Below are 21,200 nucleotides of genomic sequence, written 5' to 3'. Positions count from 1 at the left end.
CCAGACACTGGATAAAAGTACGTGCAATCTACTCATAATGCATAAGATTGAGTTAAACGTATCTATATGAAAAACTGCTTATGTGACGGGGCTTTAACTTAGCTACACGGGTAAAATATTGACCTTTCATTGGATTTAGCAATTTTTAAAATTTTTTTGACCTTTATTAAAAGCCACTCTATTTACTACCTCTTTTATACTCAGTTGAGCAGAGCTCACAGAGTATATTAACTTTGGTTGGATAACGGTTGGTTGTACAGGTATAAAGGAAACGAGATAGATATAGACTTCCATATATCAAAATCATCAGTATCGAAAAAAAATCGATTGAGCCATGTCCGTCCGTCCTTCCGTCCGTTAATACGATAACTTGAGTAAATTTTGAGATATCTTGATGAAATTTGGCATGTAGGTTCCTGGGCACTCATCTCAGATCGCTATTTAAAGTGAACTTTATCGGACTGTAACCACGCCCACTTTTTCGATATCGAAAATTTCGAAAAATCGAAAAAGTGCGATAATTCATTACCAAATACGGATAAAGCGATGAAACTTGGTAGGTGAGTTTATCTTATGACGCAGAATAGAAAACTAGTAAAATTTTGGACAACGGTCGCGGCACCGCCCACTTTTAAAAGAAGGTAATTTAGAAGTTTTGCAAGCTGTAATTTGGCAGCCGTTGAAGATACCATAATGAAATTTGGCAGGAACGTTACTCTTACTACTGTATGTACGCCTAATAAAAATTAGCAAAATCGGAGAACGACCACGCCCACTTTTAAAAAAAATTTTTTTTTAAGTCAAATTTTAAAAGAAAAGTTAATATCTTTACAGTATATAAGTAAATTATGTCAACATTCAACTCCAGTAATGATATGGTGTAACAAAATACAAAAATTAAAGAAATTTTCAAAATGGGCGTGACTCCGCCCTTTTTCATTAATTTTGTCTAGGATACTTTTAATGCCATATGTCGAACAAAACATTACCAATCCTTGTGAAATTTGGCAGAGGCTTAGATTCTAAAACGATAACTGTTTTCTGTGAAAAAGGGCGAAATCGGTTGAAGCCAAGCCCAGTTTTTATACACAGTCGACCGTCTGTCCTTCCGTTCGGCCGTTAACACGATAACTTGAGCAAAAAAAAAAATCTTTACTAAACTCAGTTCACGCGCTTATCTGAACTCACTTTATATTGGTGTAAAAAATGGCCGAAATCCGACTATTACTACGCCCACTTTTTCGATATCGAAAATTATTAAAAATGAACAAAATGCCATAATAATATACCAAATACGAAAAAAGGGATGAAACATGGTAATTGGATTGGTCTATTGACGCCAAATATAACTTTAGAAAAAAACTTTGTAAAATGGGTGTGACACCTACCATATTAAGTAGAAGAAAATGAAAATGTTTTGCAGGGCGAAATCAAACGCCCTTGGAATCTTAGAAGGAGAACTGTTCGTGGTATTACATATATAAATAAATTAGCGGCACCCGACAGATGATGTTCTGGGTCCCCCTGGTCCACATTTTGGTCGATATCTCGAAAACGCCTTCACATATACAATTACCACCACTCCCTTTTAAAACCGTTATTAATACCTTTAATTTGATACCCATATCGTACAAACACATTATAGAGTCACCCCTGGTCCACCTTTATGGTGATATCACGAAAAGGCGTCCATCTATAGAACTAAGGCCCACTCCCTTTTAAAATATTCATTATCACCTTTCGTTTGATACCCATATCGTACAAACAAAGTCTAGATTAACCCCTGGTCCACGTTTATGATGATATCTCGAAAAGGCGTCCACCCATAGAACTAAGGCCCACTCCCTTTTAAAATACTCATTAACACCACGCATTTGAAACATATGTCATATAAACACATTCAAGGGTTACCCTAGGTTCATTTTACTACGAGGTGATTTTCCCTTATTTTGTCTCCATAGCTCTCAACTGAGTATGTAATGTTCGGTTACACCCGAGCTTAGGTTTCCTTACTTGTTTTTTTTTTTTTTTAATTTAATTCGGTTTAAAATGCAAACTACGCTGAGGAAAACTCTAAATTCTCAAAATCTATATGTAAATAGGCAAGTTGCGCCCTTTTAGTGGTAAATGATATTCCTAAAGTAGAAACAATTTTATATTCTTAATATATTAAAAAATCTAATTATCGCGCTGAAATATTAATTTAAAAATGACAGCACTACCAATGCCAACCCACAACGTAGGTATGACTTCATAGTGACGCTGTTATGAAAGCTCTAAAGCAATTCCTTTGCTTTATGCATAGAAAGAGAGAATTTTCTTATTAAGGGGTGGGTGTTTTGCTTTTGTAGTAAGCACAAACGCCCCACATATAACTTAAAGTGCCTGAAGACATGATCAATTTTTATATGTGCAAGATCGTGAAGAAATTTATAAATTCTGCACTTTTGTTGGGAAATTCGTAGAAAATTGGTGAATCTTTGGATCAATTCTAAAGAAATTTTCTTTTCGATGTACTACCTTGAAACGTGCATATTTCAGAATATCGAGATAATGCAACTTAAGCAGAAAACCCGCAAGGAGCGCACTGCTAAATATATATAGAAAAATTACAAGGAGCGGTGGAATACTGCTATACATTTCATAAGACTTTCTATTAAGCTAATGACTTGGAACATGGCTCAGAACTCAGGAAAAACAGATTGAACAATTTTTAACCCAACGGAAAATTTACGCCTTAGATCCTTAAAATTTTGCTAATTTCGCATTTTCCGAATATAGTTGAACAATTAGCTAAATTCCAGACACAATCTGCGCTGCGTTATGATCCGTTCAGTTATATAAAGGAAGTTTTTGAAATGTCTGTATATCTTCTTTTTTTGAAACATTGGTTTTATGATCATCGCTACTACAAGTTTGAGCTCTATCGGTCAGGTAGTTTCTGAGTTAATAAAGGAAAACGTACAGATACATACTTACATCGAGAAATGTAAAGATAAGGCATTGACAGGCAAGTTTTTGTAAACCAACTTGCCATGACATTTTTTAAATAAATAGCTAAGAAGTGCATTCCATCATTGATTATTGAACTTCGCACCCAAACCACTAGAAACATATTAAATAGATCTGTACATATGTATATGGATTTCATACAAATGCCCATTATCATAAATTTAAGTATTGTGTTCTGTTTGCTGTATGTTCTTTTTTAGGGAGTGTCTTCTAGGTAGTCGTCTTTTCATTCTATATTTTTCACATAAAATACACGCACACACACATACTTCATGCTACTTTTATCACTTGTTGCACCGAGGGTACAGAAAATCTGTTTACAATTACAATTTATCTCATATGCGCACATATCTGGGATTTATGAGAAGAAAAAAATACCCACTAGGAACAGAGTAAGAGCATGATTATTTGAAAGAATCTGTTTCGATCACTATGTTAATAGTTAGTAATCACATGACTTAAGGTAAAAAAACTATCAACAAAATTTGTTTAAAAATCATTGATTCACCCAGTGCTTTCTTTTAATGGAAATTTGAATGATATTCCGCTAAAACTATTCAGAACACTTTTCACCAATTTTTCGTCTTCTGGTATTTTTTATATTGCATTTAAACTCCTTTAAATTTCCTACAAGTTAGGTACTTGCCTCGTATTAATTGACACCAATTTAGGGTTTCTTGTTCAATGTGTTTTCAATTAAAGCGTGACTTGTGTTTGTGTCATTTGAAAGTTATTTTGAAATGATGTCCTTTTAAAAAGATATGCACGCGCAGCAGGCGTTCTAAGTCGTAGAAAAAATTAGATACCCAACGAACATTTTTAGAACTAAAATTATTCTAAAGGCACATTTTCATATAATATTTACACTGGCTCTCAATTTATATAATTAAAATTTCTCAAAGGAATCACAAACACGACTGAAAAAGAAACGAATTAAAATATTTTTTTCCAAGGCCGCTCAAAACCTATTCAAATGATAAATCAAAGTACAAATTAGATATATGAAACTGTCGAAAACTTTTTATTAGTTGTTTATTGGTATAAACATTTAGAAACACATTTGTAGCGCAAAACACAACGAAAAAAGTAGTGGCTTTGTACCGAATGAAATTTAACAAATATTTAGGGAGTTCCCAAGTCGTTATGATTGTCGTTTCGACTCGCTTTTGTTAATGTAAGAAACAATGTCAATCTTCACAACAACAATTTAACAATTTGCGGTAACGGTTTTCTTCTAATTTATTTATGTTTTTAGTCAACTCAAAAGCGCTTATCTTCGAAACTTCTAAAAGAAATTTTATTTGAGTCGCACTGATGGATAGAGGGAATTCTTGTATAGAGTATTTGTGTTACAAAGAAAAAGAAAATGCAGAAATTAAAGAAGCAAGAACTTCAATTATTTAGCAGAAAATTCTTTATTCTGGTGAAAAAATCGAAAAAAGGTCAGAAGTGTTTATTTTGTGTCTGATCTTGCATAAGGAGGCCTCACTTTTTTCGGAAATTTCTGTACTAAAATTTCCGGAGCTGGTTTTTTTTTTTGTTTTTTTGTTTCCTTCCCTAAATCTGGACAAGTAATTTTACAAATAATTAAAATATTTTTTCTTCTTGGTTATTGGATTAATTTTCTCAAAAATGAAGAAATTTGTGAAAAAAATTTTAAAATTAAATTGTGTATCTCTCACGGCCTTGGATTTCTAGCCGAGGTAGTCAACTTTATGGTCGATGCTCTTTTTTACTGAGCTAACTCGCACATGTAAATAATGTGAAAAATATTCATACACATTGAAGATTTAAGAAAAATTAGTGAAAAATTGTGTAGAGAAATTAGAAATTCTTTTTCATTAAATTAAAATTTTCCTCATTTAAAATAAATGTTTTTTCTTAGTGTAGGAGAAAACAATTTCAAACAACTGCCATCGATTAAGAGGGTTCCTTTTCACTATATTCGCCAGTTATTTGGAATATCAATACAGCAGAAATTTAAAATACTCATAAAATTTTGTATGAAAAATAGTAAGTTTTGAGCAAAATTTATTTATATTTAGCAATAGTTAAGCGCGTCTTAACATAAAAACTTATTACTACTCTTACGTAAACTTTCTCGTTTTTGTAAAAAATACTAATAGCTATAAATGTAATTTTTATTATAAACAATAGTAAGAAACTTAAAGCTTATGCAACTTATACTATAATATACACATGCACATACTTAAAAAATCACTTAAAAAACTAAAATTCATTTCACACCTAAATCATATCGCCATGACCGCTTTCCGAACTGGCACTATTTTTTTCATATTTACAGCACATATCCGTTTTGCCTGTAAAAGAAAAATTAAAATGTATTCTCAATATTATTTATAAAGTCACAAAAACTTTATGTATTTACCCTCCACATCCAACGAGCCGCGTTGATGACGCCACAGCTTAAGCGCCAACAACGCCAAAGTGCTGATAATAACAACCATGCCCACAATAATCAGGAATGCATTTGAGTTGCTTTCATCTAGCAATAATTCACCTTGCCAAATGACTGGTGCACAAGTTACAAAATCTTCAACGCCATTCTCTGTCTCTATAAAGCCTTCAGGACAAGTGCAACCAATAATTACTTGGCAAGTAGCATTACCGCTGCATGTACAATTCTGCGATGGAAAAATTACGCTAGCATTAACCACTGAATCGTTATCAAAATTGTTTTCGCTCATCGCAGCCTCCATTTCAATGGTAATATCAATTGTGCTTGAATCATAACTAAGCGTAGAATCTGTACTTTCATATGTTGTCGATTCGGTGCTAATATCTTCTGCACCCTCACAATTGACATCATCAGCATCACATTTTTGTACACAAGTGTCACCTACAGAACGATAACCATGTGCGCATCTACACACATCGGGTGCCGTACACCAACCCCCAAATGGACAACCGGAGTTACAACGTGGACTGCAATGATCGATTGAATTAATTTTAATAACATCATAACCGCCTCGACATCGACACTCATTTGGTGCATGGCAATAGGCATTGATCGTGCAGGCGGGCTTACAAAGGGGTTTGCAGATCTTATTGTCTGCCATGGTATAGCCCTCACAGCATTCATTCACGAGATGCGTGCGTTTTATTTTCTCCATTACGACATAATGTTGTGTTTTGTAGGTTGGTGAAATATTAAACATTCTTTTAATGAAATTTTGCTTATCCTTTACCTGGCGTGTTTTATTCACAGCTACCTCCTCATAGTAAGTGACATTTCGTAGACAATAATTGTGTTTTTGATCAAAGTTAATAGGCATGGAATCAGCGGGCTCTCCCTTCATTTCAGCAGATATATCGGCGGCGCTGATAAGCCATATAGAGATTTGATAGACCAAAAAGAATGACAGCAGCAGTTGGCTGGATTGTAGCATTTTTTTGATAAAACTTTGTTCATTCACTCAAAAATCTGGGAAACCCAAACAGCAAACTTTTCTTTTTTGCTTTTGTTTTCATTCACCACTTTCTTTTAAATTTACAAAAATCCTTTCTTTTGGTGTGCACTATTACACAGAGCGTAGTTATTTACTCATTGAACGTATCGAACTCTCAACACCAACTGATCGTTGATTCATTTCAAAATGTGCTTGTATCCTAAATTGTGTTTACACTCTGTTGCATATTCGTGCTTATATGTATGTATATATGTATGTATGGTAAAGACCTTTGTTTATCGGCAGTTCAGTTCAATAATTATTTAGTTTTTGTATACACTTTATACGGCTTAACTCACACTAATGCGCATAAGCCAGTGCTGCGATAAAAGATCACAGTAATAGCCTAAGCCGCCCTGCAGGAAATTTGATTTCATTTCAATGATTTTCTACTATCAATTTGTGATAACAATAAAAAACAAAGACTTTTGTATTAACAAATGTTACAAAATTAGTAACTTGATTCATCTTAAGTTTGCTAGTAATGTTCTAAATATTTGAGTTAGGGTGGTCATTAAAATCAAATTCACATATCAATTTTAATCCTGATTGGAACCGGTTATGGGGGTTCGCACAGTGGTTAAAGTTTGTCTGTGCAATAAGCCTTAATTGATTCCAACCCGAACCAAAATTTATATGTGCTATTGACAACTAAAGCATTATCGATTTTGGATATTTAAAAACAAATTCAATTTAATAAAAAAATGAAATTTAATTTTTCAGAGTTCCCATAGAGAAATCTTAGCATGTACCACTGCGCAGCACCCCAATCTCCAGTCGGGCTAACCTTCCTAGACAGGGTGCTATCGACAGGGGTCTAAAATATCGTTTAAATCATTTTCTAGTAAATCGTACCTGTTTTTATTGGAACAATTTTCAAAGCAACATGTCCCAAAGCAGGCATATCTCCGCTTTCGAAAAGCCTACTTTGGTCTGATTATTTAAATGGTGAAAGCGTCTTCAAAAAAAAAAAAATATATAATAATAATGATATACGAGGGTTGGTATAATTTTATTTCACGTTTATAAATAGGCATTTGTTGCACGTTTTATTTACTATAAAGTAGTTTCGTTGATATTGAAAGTAAATAGCACCAGCATAATTCATCCCCATAGGGCCCCAGGAAGAACAGTCGCACAGACTCGAGGAGCCGCACAAAAGTTGAGTATTTCACTTGCGTAGCAAAAAAAAAAAAAAACCAAGCCACCTTTTGATCAAAAACTCGAGTCTCAGCAAATATTTGACTTTATGCATAAGGCCAATTGTGGGCTCTGAAAATTGCAAACTACTTTTCCTATCATTAAACGGTAGGAAAAAAGTCTTCAAAATGTGATATCTTCGAGCGCAATCAAACAGATTATATGAGCCTACTTAGAACTGTGATGACGAAAAAACCGTAGCTGGTATCTATGGCCAAACTTCGAAAAATTTATACAAATGTTACAGTACCCTACTATTTTTCAAGCAGGAACCCATGCAATAATATTTGTAGTAGAGAATGGCTACGAAAAGGCATATACTCGATCCCCATTATATCAGTCTTAAGCTGAGAGCTAAAAACAAGGTAATTATAAAGATAATTTACAGGCACATTACCTAGCCAAGCAGCATTCTGTGGTCCAGGGCTCTTGTTTGGACTAACAAAGGCACACTATGGAAGCTATAAGTAACTTGGAAACAAAGCAGTTCAAACAACACTTCACTAAATGCTTAGGGAAAAGACAGTCCAATTTGAGTCCTTAGTAAAAGCAGAAAGGACCTATGAACTCAACTGGACACTATACGTGACGCTGTAGTCTACGATGTTGCCTAAATAAGATAAATCTATCCCATACGCAAATCCGTCGTTTTGTGAGCTGTAGGCAGGAAACACCGGTTCATATTTTCTGCTGAATAAGCTGAGATGTCAAGCGCAATAGATCTAAAGAAAGGTCGCAGTGCTTCGAGGACTAGAAATAACAATAATAAATAGAATTTGGGCTCACCAAAAACATGTTGATCTACTTATTCCTCAAGGGTGTGTTCCATAATGCATAATAGTGATTTATGTACTTGCATTTTTATCAAAGTCCATTTGCTAAAAAAAAGCAACAAATGCGTGTTTGTATAAACATTATATATTATGTTAAATCTCGTTATCATTTTAAAACACTCTCTACAAAATTATTTTTATAAATAGCAGATATTGGAATGTGTGGTCATTTGATATTGTAGGTATGACTTAATATAAATATTTTATTTTTGTTATAGCAAGCCTAAAAATGGCAATTTCACTGTTAAAGAATTAAGTTGTTTTAACAAACTAAATAATATAAAAAACGATCAAATCTGGTCATGCTTTGGTACACTTTTAACCTTTTTTTAGCACCATCAGCCTTCATTCATATTGTATGATTACATATTTTTGACATTGAGCCTATAAAAAAAATTAAATCACGCTGATAAGTGATTCATCGAAAACATATATATGACAAATATCCATTATAATAAACACGAATACACCTAAGTCTGTTGTAAGCTGTCGACTCAAGGCAGTTTTGATAATTATCACAGTTATGGCGCGATTCGAGAAAGCTTGGAAAACATTGTATTCTAAAACAAAATATGACCTATTAAATAATTTCGTCGTTTAAACTCTCTGTTTTAATCGATTTTTCTAATGTATTTTGAGAACTGCTTTTTAATGTTCCTTCAATTGAGGAACTTCTTTAATCATTCCAAAATTGATCGCTGGTATAGGTTTTTAACCTTACAGCCTATGTTTTCACGGCAGTACTATAAGAATAGGCTTGAACAGTTTAAAAACAGCCAAAAATATGACGAAGGTATGCTTAAAAAATCAATAAAGCGTAAACCCTCAGTGTTTTTGTTTTTTGTAAATTATGGATGATTTTATATTTTTATTTGGTTCTAAATAATATGCCTCTCTCTAGTTTGATAATTTTCTGTTGTATTTAGAAAGCATAAAGCATTTATTGTGAAAGCCTAACATCTCGAGAATCAATAAACTTCTGGCGTAACTTACTTACTTACTTAATTGGCGCTTAACCGTCTAAACGGTTATGGCCATCCAACAAGGCGCGCCAGTCGCTCCTTCGCTCCGCCAACCGGCGCCAATTGGTCACACCAAGGGAGTTTAAATCGTTTTCCACCTGGTCCTTCCAACGGAGTGGCGGCCGCCCTTTACCTCTGCTTCCATAGGCGGGTTCCGATAGAAACACTTTCTTGGCCGGAGCAATTCATTCTTTCTCATAACATTGCCTATCCAGTGCAGCCGCTGCGTTGTAATTCGCTGGACTATGTTGGTGTCTGCGTATAGCTCGTAAAGCTCATCATCAAATGTTCTTCGGTACTCGCCATCACCAATGCGTAGAGGTCCATAAATCTTTCGAAGAACTTTTCTCTCGAACACTCCCAAAGCCGCTTCATCTGCTGTTGTCATGGTCCATGCTTCTGCCCCATATAGCAGGACGGGTACGATAAGTGACTTGTAGAGTATGAATTTCGTTCGCCGAGAGAGGACTTTACTTTTCAATTGCCTACCTAGTCCAAAGTAGCATTTATTGGCAAGATTGATTCTTCGCTGGATTTCAGTGCTGATGTTGTTGCTAGTGTTGATGCTGGTTCCCAAATAAATGAAGTCTTTTACTATTTCGAAATTATGGCTGCCAACAGTAGCGTGGTTGCCAATGCGCATATGCGCTGACTCTTTGCTGGATGACAGCAGGTACTTCGTTTTGTCCTCATTCACCACCAAAACCATCTTTACCGCTTCTTTTTCAAGTTTGCAGTAAGCAGAGCTAACAGCGCGGGTGTTTAGGCCGATGATATCAATGCCATCAGCATATGCCAGTAATTGCACGCTTTTATAGTATATTGTTCCAGTGCGGTTAAGTTCTGCAGCTAGTATAATTTTCTCTAGCATTAAATTAAAGAAATCACACGATAGGAGGTCACCCTGTCTGAAACCTCGTTTAGTTTCGAAGGGCTCGGAGAGGTCTTTCCCAATTCTGACTGAGCTGATGGTGTTGCTCAAAGTCATTTTGCACAGCCGTATAAGTTTTGCGGGGAAACCAAATTCAGACATAGCGGCATATAGGCAGCTCCTTTTCGTGCTGTCGAAGGCGGCTTTAAAGTCCACGAAGAGATGATGTGTGTCGATTCTCTTTTCACGAGTTTTTTCCAAGATTTGGGGCATTGTGAAAATCTGGTCGATGGTAGATTTACCAGGTTTGAAGCCGCACTGATAAGGTCCAATCAGCCGGGTCACGGTGGGCTTCAATCTTTCGCACAATACACTTCAAAGGACTTTATAGGCGATATTGAGAACGCTGATTCCACGATAGTTGGTGCATTTTGCAGTATCCCCCTTCTTGTGGACTGGGCAAAGAACACTTAGATTCCAACCGTCGGGCATGCACTCTTTATAGGCTACTAATTTTTTTCGAGTTTAAGCTTACAATGAATACAAAACAAATATATTAAGGGCGATCGATTGAGTATTACAATAGCAATATAGAAAAGCTATACCAAAATTAAACACCCTACTCCATAGTATTTTACACATAAGAAAAAAATATCGTTTTCTAACTTATTTATGTACATTCATAATATATATATATATATATATATTCGAATATATCAGGAACTTCTGCAATGCGTCATGGTTCTTCCGCATATGTACATTTAAATGTTACATATTTACGCACAAAACAGTTGGATATTAATATTAATTACATGCATTGTATTCATATATTTTACTTGAGTGGTTACAATAATCAATTTCATTCAAATTTTTTATATGCATACTGCACTCTCGATTTCTATATTTCATTTTCATTAAAAAAACACCCCGAAATATTACTGCATTCATTATTTGTTGATTAACGGCACAATTGTTTTGACGATGCCATGTGCGGGGTAACTATTTAGTATATATACATATGTATCTTTTTTTTTTGTATTTGAATATACATTTGTAGCTACATATATACTGTGTCAAGCATTCCAAGATCTTTATGTTTTCTTCCATTTTAGGTTTTGAATGAGCGTGATCTTTTGAACGGTTGATTTCCATTTTATAACCGAACTTATCACGTTTTCTTATAGTTAAGTGAGTGTGAATGTCAACAGTGCAATGAAATAACACCAAAGATCTTAGGCTTGGCGTAAATATTGGGAAATTACTCCCGCAGTGTGGTTACTTTATATGACAATTTTCCACATTTTTATGCAATATGAAAGAAATAAAAACTTTTTTCCTTTAACTAACTTAATTTTCTTTCCTTATTTAATTTCGATTTTTTTTTTATTTTTTTTTATTGGGTTTTATTTTGCTTTATTTTATTTTATTTTATTTTTTTTTATTTTTTTTTATCATTTTTCAATTAAATACTTTATTTAATGTAATTTAATTTAAGTGTGTTTTATTTAATTTTAATTTATTGTATGTATTTAATTTTATTTTTATTTTTTATTTTATTTCTTTATTTAATTTAATTTAATTAAATTTTATGTTACTATATTTTATTTTATGCTTCCATTTTATTCCAACATGGGCCTTTATATATTTATAAAAAAAAAAAAAAAAAAATGTAAGGCGCGATAACCTCCGAAGAGATCTAACGCCGAGCTTCTCTCCCAATTTGCGTCGTGCCCCTCTTGATGTTCCCTACAAATTGGCCGGACGGCACCTACATATATTATGCCGATTCCGAACGGCATCTGCAAGGCAGATGAAATTTCACTGAGAGCTTTTCATGGCAGAAATACACCCGGAGCGCTTGCCAAACACTGCCGAGGGGCGACCCCGCTTAGAAAAATTTTCTTCTAATTGAAAAGCCTTATTTCTAAAATTTTGATATTGCTTTGCCCGGGGTGTGAACCTGGGGTATACGGTGTGGTAGGCGGAGCACGCTACCATCACACCACGGTAAGTTTTAATTGGCCACACGGTCTGTGGCCATTATTTTCCAAAAAAAAGGGTAATAAAGACCGCGGGCGGTTTTCTCCTTTAGAAAAGAAATAAATCCATCGGCTGCTATTTCCTTTTGTCTACGGGCGCTATTTCCCTGTTGAAATGGAAGTAATACTTATTTATAAGAAATTTTTACTAAATTTTTATTAAAAGGTAAAATGCATATTTTTATTCTAAGATTATTTAAAATGATAGCTTTTACAGGGCATTCTTCAGAGGGGCCTAAAGAACCAACCCTTCATTCAACGAAACTTTTTTGCACAATCTCCTAAAGCAGAACACTTAATGACAACCCATACGAGCTTAATACGCAATGATGGCAGCTCCACTGGTAAAGCCCAAGTTGTGATTTTATTAGTTCCCCTTTTTCGGTATGACGTATCTGAACCAGGAATTGTTTTTGCTTAATTTTGATTTCCGTTTTTATCACAAATTTTTCTTCGCTCTTAGAATCTACGTAGGGTCCTCATGAACTGACCAGTTTAACTTAACCTAAAACTTTATCGCTCTCCTCAAATACCATCAAATAACTTGCCTATGTCGATGGATTGTTCACCGTCGTTACCAAAATTCGTGCCTTAGTTTAATTGCAATGAAAACTTGGCCTTAATTTGCTAAAATACACAAGTATCTACGTTGATATACTAATCATGTGCAATTAGAATTTTATTTATTTTACTTATGTGGCAACCCCAATGCCTTTACACTTTTAATTTTTATCACACTTGCGTAAATAAATTTCCTTTAATTTCAAATTAATTGGAAAAGTCTACGACAATGCTGATAGCAGGCAATAGTGCAGGTATGAAAGTAAATAGTAAAAAGTGTGTGTGAAAGCATCCATCAAGTACCCTCCTTTTATGGCCTTTCTTCTCAACACGCACACTTCACATCAACACAACAAGTGGCGCTTCTTTCGGCACATCTTTTGCTTGTACTCTTAATTAATTCTCAATTTTATCAATGCTTTCACTCATTCTTTTACTAAACTTTCACTATTGCCGGTATATAAATATATATATATGTGTATGTATATATTTATCTAGCAACACACAAATTTGTTCTTCAGACTCTCCCTCCTTTCTTTAAATACTGTGTCTCTTCTTTTTCCGTATTAAACATTGTTCTTTGGTGCTAATGGGCGTACAAATTTATAAAAAAGGCTGAAGTGCGGAGAAAGGCGAAATCGCAAGAAAGGCCCAAGCTCAATCCCTTCTGTGCTTTCATATATAAATGCATGTGTGAGCTATAACCCTAACGGAAACTTGCGGCACAATGTCATCACGTCACTACTTTAATAGCTATCCCTGGAGACATATGGTTCCATAAGACAAAGTCAGTGGATTGCAGAGCACCGGTGGATCTCCGAACTGCTAAAAATCTTTTAAAGATACTTCGTCTTGAATATTGCAGATTCGATGACATGAAAAAAAAGATGTTTGGCAGTTCGGAGATCCACCAGTGCTCTGCAATCTGTTGACTTTGTCTTATGGAACCATATGTTTTTCAGCCTTCATGATTCATGTATCCAATTTCTATAGATAAGAAACTTATTGAGTGTAATATTTATTTGTCGTGAGAAGACTTAAGGTTTCAATAACGCAGTCCAATGGAGCATAACCTAGCGGAAGTGCATTACCGTAGATCTCCTTCAATAAAACGTGAATGTAAAATTTCTAAAGCAATGCGCAATCTCTCGGCTAGGAACGTACTGCCGTCCTGGATGTCAAAGTTTAAGGAAAATCGGTGCAATTTTATTGCTAATATTTCCTCCAGGATAATTTGTTTGCACTTTTGTGCTTGTATGTGTGTGTAGGCTGCCATGGTTTGAAGATTAACCCAATATGTTGGTGAGCTTATGAATGACAGCTGCACAAAGGTGCTTAAGTAATGTGGAATTTATGATATTGAAGTGTGGCTTAAGATTTAGCCAAGTGTGTGTTTAATGAGGTGAAAGTAAATGAAAAACTCTTAACCGCTTTTATGTCGCTAGTAAAGTAGTCTTGATTGCAGTAGGAGTCGTTTTGCCTCGTATTGAATTTATTAATGAACTATTGAGCCATAAAAGTTTTACATTTTCCACCAACTTTTCGGCTGCTCCAAAATTAATTTTTCGTTTGCTGAAGCGGAAGTATTAAGTGTTGAGGGGACCTGAACTTAATAAGACAATGAGCATTTTGCATTTACATCAAGCAACGCGTGTAGCGGCTAAATCGCTGATGACATCTTCCAAGGTTATTAGAAACCGTTGGAGGATGCTATAATTAGCAGTAACTTCAACAACCATGAACATTTTCGCGATTGTTTATGTTCACAGCGCTATCGAAGACAAATTCAACGTGAAGAGGCATCGATTGTTATTGCTGAGTTAGCCATGGTGCATCATAATTGAGATCCTCTTCAGAGAGACATTTATGATTTTCGGCCTTACAGCTTGCCAAAAAAAGTACTCGCTTTTAATCTGCGAGTGTCAATTTGAACATTCTTTGTATATTATTTACTAAACTATCAGGATTTTGGGATTTTAAAAAGTTCAATATTAACTCAATTTTCCTTGATCACAGACAGACTGACGGACGGGCGCACATGGTTAAATCAATTCATTTTTTATCCTGAGCATTTTGATATATGCAAGTCTATATTTATCTCGATTCGTTTATGCCATGACGATCAACCATTATGTTAGCAAAGTTCATAATTGCCGTCATCCAGTGAGTTTTACAGCTCCGGCTCACGCTCAATTCTCACGGGAATGCTCTGGATCATTGAGAGACTTGAGAAGCAGATGTCGTAATATTTTCGCACACGTGAAATGCGATAGGCAGATTTCGCCCCTGTTTTTCATTTAACCCATTCAGCAGCGACATCTATTTTTGAAAAAGTAGGTTTATTAAAGGCAACATTGCCAAACTAAAGACAAGTAATTAACAAATTATCAGGCTCACAAATTAAACCAGACTTCTATCTGGATTTATCTGGCTCAAATCGTTGTTGTTGCATGTAAATGCAAAATTATTTATCTGTCTCAGGCTCTTTGCCACCGGATGATGGCTAATATTGAAAGCTATCAAAAGCTTCAGGCTTTAGATGTGTTTCTTTAAAATGCAGATGCTTACATAAATATATAAAATAAACAGCTGCGTAAATCCAACTTCGGTCACACCCAAACATAAACTCCCTTATTTTTTTGGGAATAGTTTGTGTTTAAAATATGCCTCAGTAGGATTAAAAAAGTAATTTATCTGAAGTGAAATGTATTATTGAAACTCACACTGAGTATATAATGTTCGGTTACACCATAACTTAGCCACCCTTACTTGTTGAGGGTAATTTTGTCAAAATGGGTCAAGCGGCTCTTCTGACTGGGCTGCACGGCAACCAACAGCGCTTTTTTCCTGGTCTCAACTAAATCGCTATTTAGCACATATATTTTAAATTTTTTAATCAGCCAGCGCATGACTTTGACAAATGAGTCAGTGTTAATAAGCTCTAACGCCTAAGTTCCTTCTAATCATGCAGATTAACCTTTTATATTATGGTTTTAAAGAATCCTTTCGAGGGCTGCTTCACCTCAAAGCTCATCAGCAAACTATTGGCTCTGCTCACATTTTGAGAGCAATGTAAGGAACGAACGAAAATGTTGAAGAAGAATAGTTCGTGAATGAAAACACATATGTACAAAAGTTTGGTTGTCTCGGGATGGATGCTAATCTGTGCAACATTGTCTAAGTTCATTATGAGGTTGGAGAGAACGCATTTTCAACCTCTTTGTTACAACTTATAATGCTATGATTATGCTATAAACTCAAGCGAGCAGCTGATTAAAAGCTGATATTTTGTGTATCTTTTTAAATAGAATAGAGGTGTCAAAATGGACCTGATTCGAAGCCATAACGCATTTGCAAAGCGTTAAGTTCGGTAAGCCTGTTAGGAACATATCCCAGGAGAAATTTTCAATAAATAATATATTAAACGGGTATTATTTAGGCTTCAAGTGTTTTAGTTTCATATTCATTTTTTGTACGGTAGGACATAGTGTTAAATTTATATAAACTTACCTTATTCACCACGCTTCCACGATCGTTTGTAAAATGTAAAATTAGTATGCTTTACAATTTTTTCCTTTTTTCTTTACATTTGTCTTATGCATATTCAGCACCGTAATTCGACGCAATCACGATGTTCAATTTCACATTGAAGTAAAATCTTTTTTCTGCATGCGTTTTTTTAAGATTTTTTTTCCCACTTTGCAATGTACTATATTTGTATAACGTAATATATGGATGACCGCTTAAAAATATGCCATTTATTTTGATGAAAATTAAACTGTGTTGTGCATCGCAGACGTTCCTTTTCCTTTTAGATTTTATTTTATTTTTTATTTAGCACTTAATATTACTTGTTGCATAACTGCTGAGAACACTCGTTTAGCTTAATTTATATGTGTGCGTGTACGTTGCTGCTGATTTCAAATTATTTAATTTATTAAATTTTTTTTGCTTTCGCTTTGCTTGTTTTTGATTTAAAACTATAGCGTTTAAAACTTTTTTCACAAATTAGTTTTTTTTTTTTTATATTAAACTTTGCTTATTTTTCATGCCATTAATTTTTAAATGCGAGGATTTCCATTAAAGGACATTAAAAATTTGTTTGTTGTATCATTAAATATTTTTTACACCTTGTTGAAATTTTTTATTTATTTAGTGTAAATTAAAGTTGTTTACTTGCACATTCAACAAAAATCTTACAAATTTGTTATGCAAATAGTTTATTGATTATTAATGCGTCGAATTACATAAAAACTTACTACGTGAGTAATCTGTTCAATGATTATTTATAATATATTATATTATGTTATGTTGTGTTATGTTATGTTATTTTTTTAATACATAATAATGCTTTATGAAATGCTTACTACTGTTTTATTGATGAGAAATGAATTTTTGTTTTAGTTGTTTTTTGTTTTGAATTTTATCAAATGCTCAACTAAGTATTTGTTGTTCAAGAATATTTGATACAAGTTATGATGTAAATATGTTTTAATGCTACGTCACTGTTATTTTTTATATCTATGTATGTATGCGCAATACTACCACTAAAGCTATTATTATTGTTTTAACGAGTATTACGTATAATAATTTATTAATTTAACTAATTTAATTTTATGTAATCGCCATAAAATCCGTTTGTGAGAAATTTACGAACACGCGTTAAATGCTGATAATGCAAGTTTTAATTTATATTTGCTGCATTGTTTTTATTTTTTTATTTTTTGCTTTTATTTGTTACTAGTACTCAAATTTAATGAATTTTTCTCTCTATATAATAGAAATAAGTTTTAACTGTCGATTTGTGTAAAGAGTATACATTTTTGAATATTTTGTTTACACTTCTAAATAAACTTTTCAAATGATATTACATACATATTTTTTTCAAATTTTCATAATATGTTTTCTGGTGTCGTTTATTTTAAAAATCTATTGGTCTTTACATTTAAGGCGAACATAAAATGTCTTTTTTCGTTATTTTCTTGCACCAACCTTTTGTATTCTTCTTCTTGCTTTTATTATTATATTTTTTTAAGCAAAAATACTAGTTTAATGATGTTTGATTGTTCTTGTTAAAAGTCAGTGCTTTCCAAACGTTTCTATTTAGCTTCAAAATTCCACAAGAAATTTTCAATCAAATTTTCACCGCACCTTTGATTATCTTGCTCAAAGTTCAATTATATATATATTTTTTCTTTTTCACTAATACCCCATTGTGTTGAAACATTCAATTCTTGTATTTCTTATATATTTCGTGCTCTTTCCTCCCATTCATATTCAGAGCTTTGTTGTGGTTGTTTCTTTCTCAAGTACACACTGCAGTTCATATTTCATTCTTGTTTCGGTAATTAGAGCGCTGTGCCTCTTTCTTGCGAAGTTATTTGTATTCATTCTGCAAGAATAAAGAAAAAATTATGTTAACCATGTAACTTCTAATGTTGTTGTTATTCTAGGTTATCTTTAATAATTTGTACTTTATTCTCTTGAAAGTATCAATATTAAAATTATTTAATATTGAAACTGCTACAGCCAATCCCACGATTTTGTACGCTACTTTTATTGATCTTTTTACCTATCTCCCTTCTCTCTCCCTCCTCTCTCTCTTCATTTCTCTTTTTCTCTGCATCTCCTTCTCCTTGTTTTCTTCACAAAGCTTAGATAAACAGTTAACTAATATTTTTACAAGTATTTATCTGACCGTTCTGTGCTCATTTATAATCATTTAGTAAGTAGGTTTTTAATTCAATGTGTTCACCTTGTACCACAACTCAGAATCCGATAGGATACGAGCGCTGCCGAGAGAAAAAACGCTGTATAACAACTATCATTGATTTAGCGGTTCTTCTCTATATAAACATATAATTAAGCAAACAAATTAGAAGGCTATCATATTGAACTTGACTGCATGACTAGCATAAATTTATATACTAGCTTATCTTGAACCAGAATAGATTGGTATTGAAAATAGGCGAAATGAAGCGATGACCACGCCAAAATCTTTTCGATATCGAAAATTGCGAAAAATGTAAAAGAAAGCTTTAAACCATTACCAAAGGCCGATTATGTGATGAGACCTGATTTGTGGCTCGACTTTATAACAAATGGAATGAAAATTTGGAAAAATTAAAAAAAATGGGCATTTCACTGCCCACATATAGAAGAAGAGATTTAAAAGTTTTTCAAGCTGTTAATCATAAGGGTTTTTGATTAAAGGTATCAAGTTGAAATGTGCTACGAATGATATCCCTGCCATTATATGTATACTTTATTAAAATTAACCAAATCTATTGGCGGCACCGCCCACTTAAAAAAAAACAATAACGGAATTTCCAATTGTTTTGGAAAGAAGCGAGAACGTATTACCAAAGTTAAAGTGAAACTTGATGTGGACTGACTTTATGACGAAATGTAGAGATTACATAAAATTTTGGAAAATGGGCATGAACCCGCCCCTTTTACGGTAATCTCTCTGTGATAATATTAATTTCTTAAGTCGTACAAAACTAGACCAATCCTTAGGAAATTCCATATAGAGATTTTTTTGGAGAAAAACACTATTTTTTTTAAAGTGCGCAAAATCGGTTCGAAGCGACGGGCGCTTTTTATATTCAGCCGTACGTTAGTCCTTCCGTCCGCCCGTTAACACGATGAGCAAAAATTTAGATATCTGCACCAAATTAGATTCTTGTGCTTATGTGAACTTAAAATATATTGGTTTTGGAAGTGTTTGAAATCAGATAATAACCACGCCCACTTTCTCGATATAGAAAATTTTAAGAATGGATGAAATGGGACAATATATTAAAAAATAATACTTAAGGGTTGAAAATTGGTGAGAGCATTGCTTTTATAAAATAAATTAATAAATAAAATTTTAATTGTGTAAAATGCGTTGACAATTTTTTTGTATGTTTTTAAGGCAATTGATATGTAAGTATAAAGTGCTAACATTTAAAAAAGAAATTGTAATTGCTCATGGCCCCCTTCTTTACTTTATGCTCTACACGTGGCTTTTTATACCAAAGTCGAAGAAAAAGGAACCAATTTTAACAAGATTTGGTAAGAAAATTATTGCTATAACAGTTAGTACTTTAAAGCCTCTTATTAAAAACGGTATTCTCTTACAATTTAATGTTCGTGATATTTTTCTTTTAGTGTATGCTAATATGTAGGTATATAACAGCACACAGCTGGGTATATAATGCTCACTTTCGTCAAAACTTAGACGTCCTTACTTGCTTATTTTACCCTTAGCTGGTTTCTATTTTGCTAATTTTTACACAACTGGTATACAAACCGATATATTTGCAGGACAACCACATGTCACATGCCCCAGAATTTTTCTCGTTTATTTTGTCACTTAGACCTCAATGAAACTTAAACAATTTTTATGTGTATTTAATTAGCGAGACTTGCTCATATTGCTTCATACAATAATTTTCGATGAACTTTCGTAATTTTTATTTTACTTTTAGATAAGTTTTTCAATATAGAAGAAAAAAATCACGCTTTTATAAAATTCCGAGTAAAAATTTTATGGAAGCAGCTGCAATAGCAAACTTATGTATGTACGTGTAGATATAAATATGTATATAAAGCCTTCAACAAATGCCATGAGCCCAAGAAGAGGTATATAAATTGATAACTGACAAAATGAGTATAGCTGAAGCAAAAGTCTTTAATAATTTGTTGGAATATGTACAAAACAAGTTGAGAAATAATTCACATTAAACTGAAAAGAGTAAAGGGAATGCACAAGCAGCAGGCACCTGTTATTCACACGATTTTTTCTCTATTTTTCACTTTCACATACACACACAAACAAGCGGCTCGAGCTAAAAGCACACTTTGATATGAACGCAGTTAATAACATTTTTATTTCTTTAGTACATTCACATTGTAAAATTATTTAAACACTTTTCATAAATTTAAGCGCATTTTTATCAGAAAATTCACTCGCTTTTTAACCGAACAACGAAATGCAACAGTGTACTATTGACCGAGACACATGCTAAATAGGACGAAAATTTTGCGTATACGCTAACGAGCCCAAAAGACTGGAAAACGAAAGCGACGTGCCGTCTCAGCATCGTGGAAGCTATGAAAACGAGCTGTGGTCACAATCAATTTGTGTTGGGGCGCGTAGTGAGCGGCATCATTGAAGAGCATCGAACGATAACGATGCCAAGCAG

General features: G+C 33.7%; 3 protein-coding genes across 4 annotated transcripts in view; 1 reads left to right on the top strand and 2 right to left on the bottom strand.

Annotated features, from left to right (window-relative positions):
* rk (rickets) overlaps positions 1 to 21,200 on the top strand; it is a 667,150-nt gene that overhangs the window by 311,035 nt on the left and 334,915 nt on the right. The gene's annotated exons all lie outside the window — the stretch shown is intronic.
* The window catches only part of LOC137239138 (acetylcholine receptor subunit alpha-type acr-16-like), a 283,317-nt gene that overhangs the window by 258,075 nt on the left and 4,042 nt on the right, over positions 1 to 21,200 (bottom strand). The window contains exons 2-3 of the mRNA XM_067764102.1: positions 18,001 to 18,400; positions 16,519 to 17,138 (exon numbers count right to left, since the gene is read on the bottom strand). The gene's annotated coding sequence lies outside the window, so the exon portion shown is untranslated. The remainder of the gene's footprint in view (positions 1 to 16,518; positions 17,139 to 18,000; positions 18,401 to 21,200) is intronic.
* Positions 5,016 to 6,613, bottom strand: NimC4 (Nimrod C4). Its single transcript, XM_067769288.1, has 2 exons — positions 5,402 to 6,613; positions 5,016 to 5,333 (listed from the first exon to the last, which is right to left on the bottom strand). The coding sequence occupies exons 1-2, from the start codon at positions 6,420 to 6,422 to the stop codon at positions 5,260 to 5,262; spliced, it is 1,095 nt and encodes a 364-aa protein (XP_067625389.1). The 5' UTR covers positions 6,423 to 6,613; the 3' UTR covers positions 5,016 to 5,259.

Source organism: Eurosta solidaginis, chromosome 2 (assembly GCF_040869045.1).
Source record: "Eurosta solidaginis isolate ZX-2024a chromosome 2, ASM4086904v1, whole genome shotgun sequence".
NCBI lineage: Eukaryota > Metazoa > Arthropoda > Insecta > Diptera > Tephritidae > Eurosta > Eurosta solidaginis.
This window is presented reverse-complemented; position numbering and strand designations above follow the sequence as displayed.

Coding starts and splice junctions, on each gene's coding strand:
- NimC4 (XM_067769288.1), bottom strand. CDS start 6,422: ATGCTACAATCCAGCCAACTGCTGCTGTCATTCTTTTTGGTCTATCAA. Junction 5,334..5,401: donor CGGCTCGTTGGATGTGGAGG/GTAAATACATAA, acceptor TTTCTTTTACAG/GCAAAACGGATATGTGCTGT.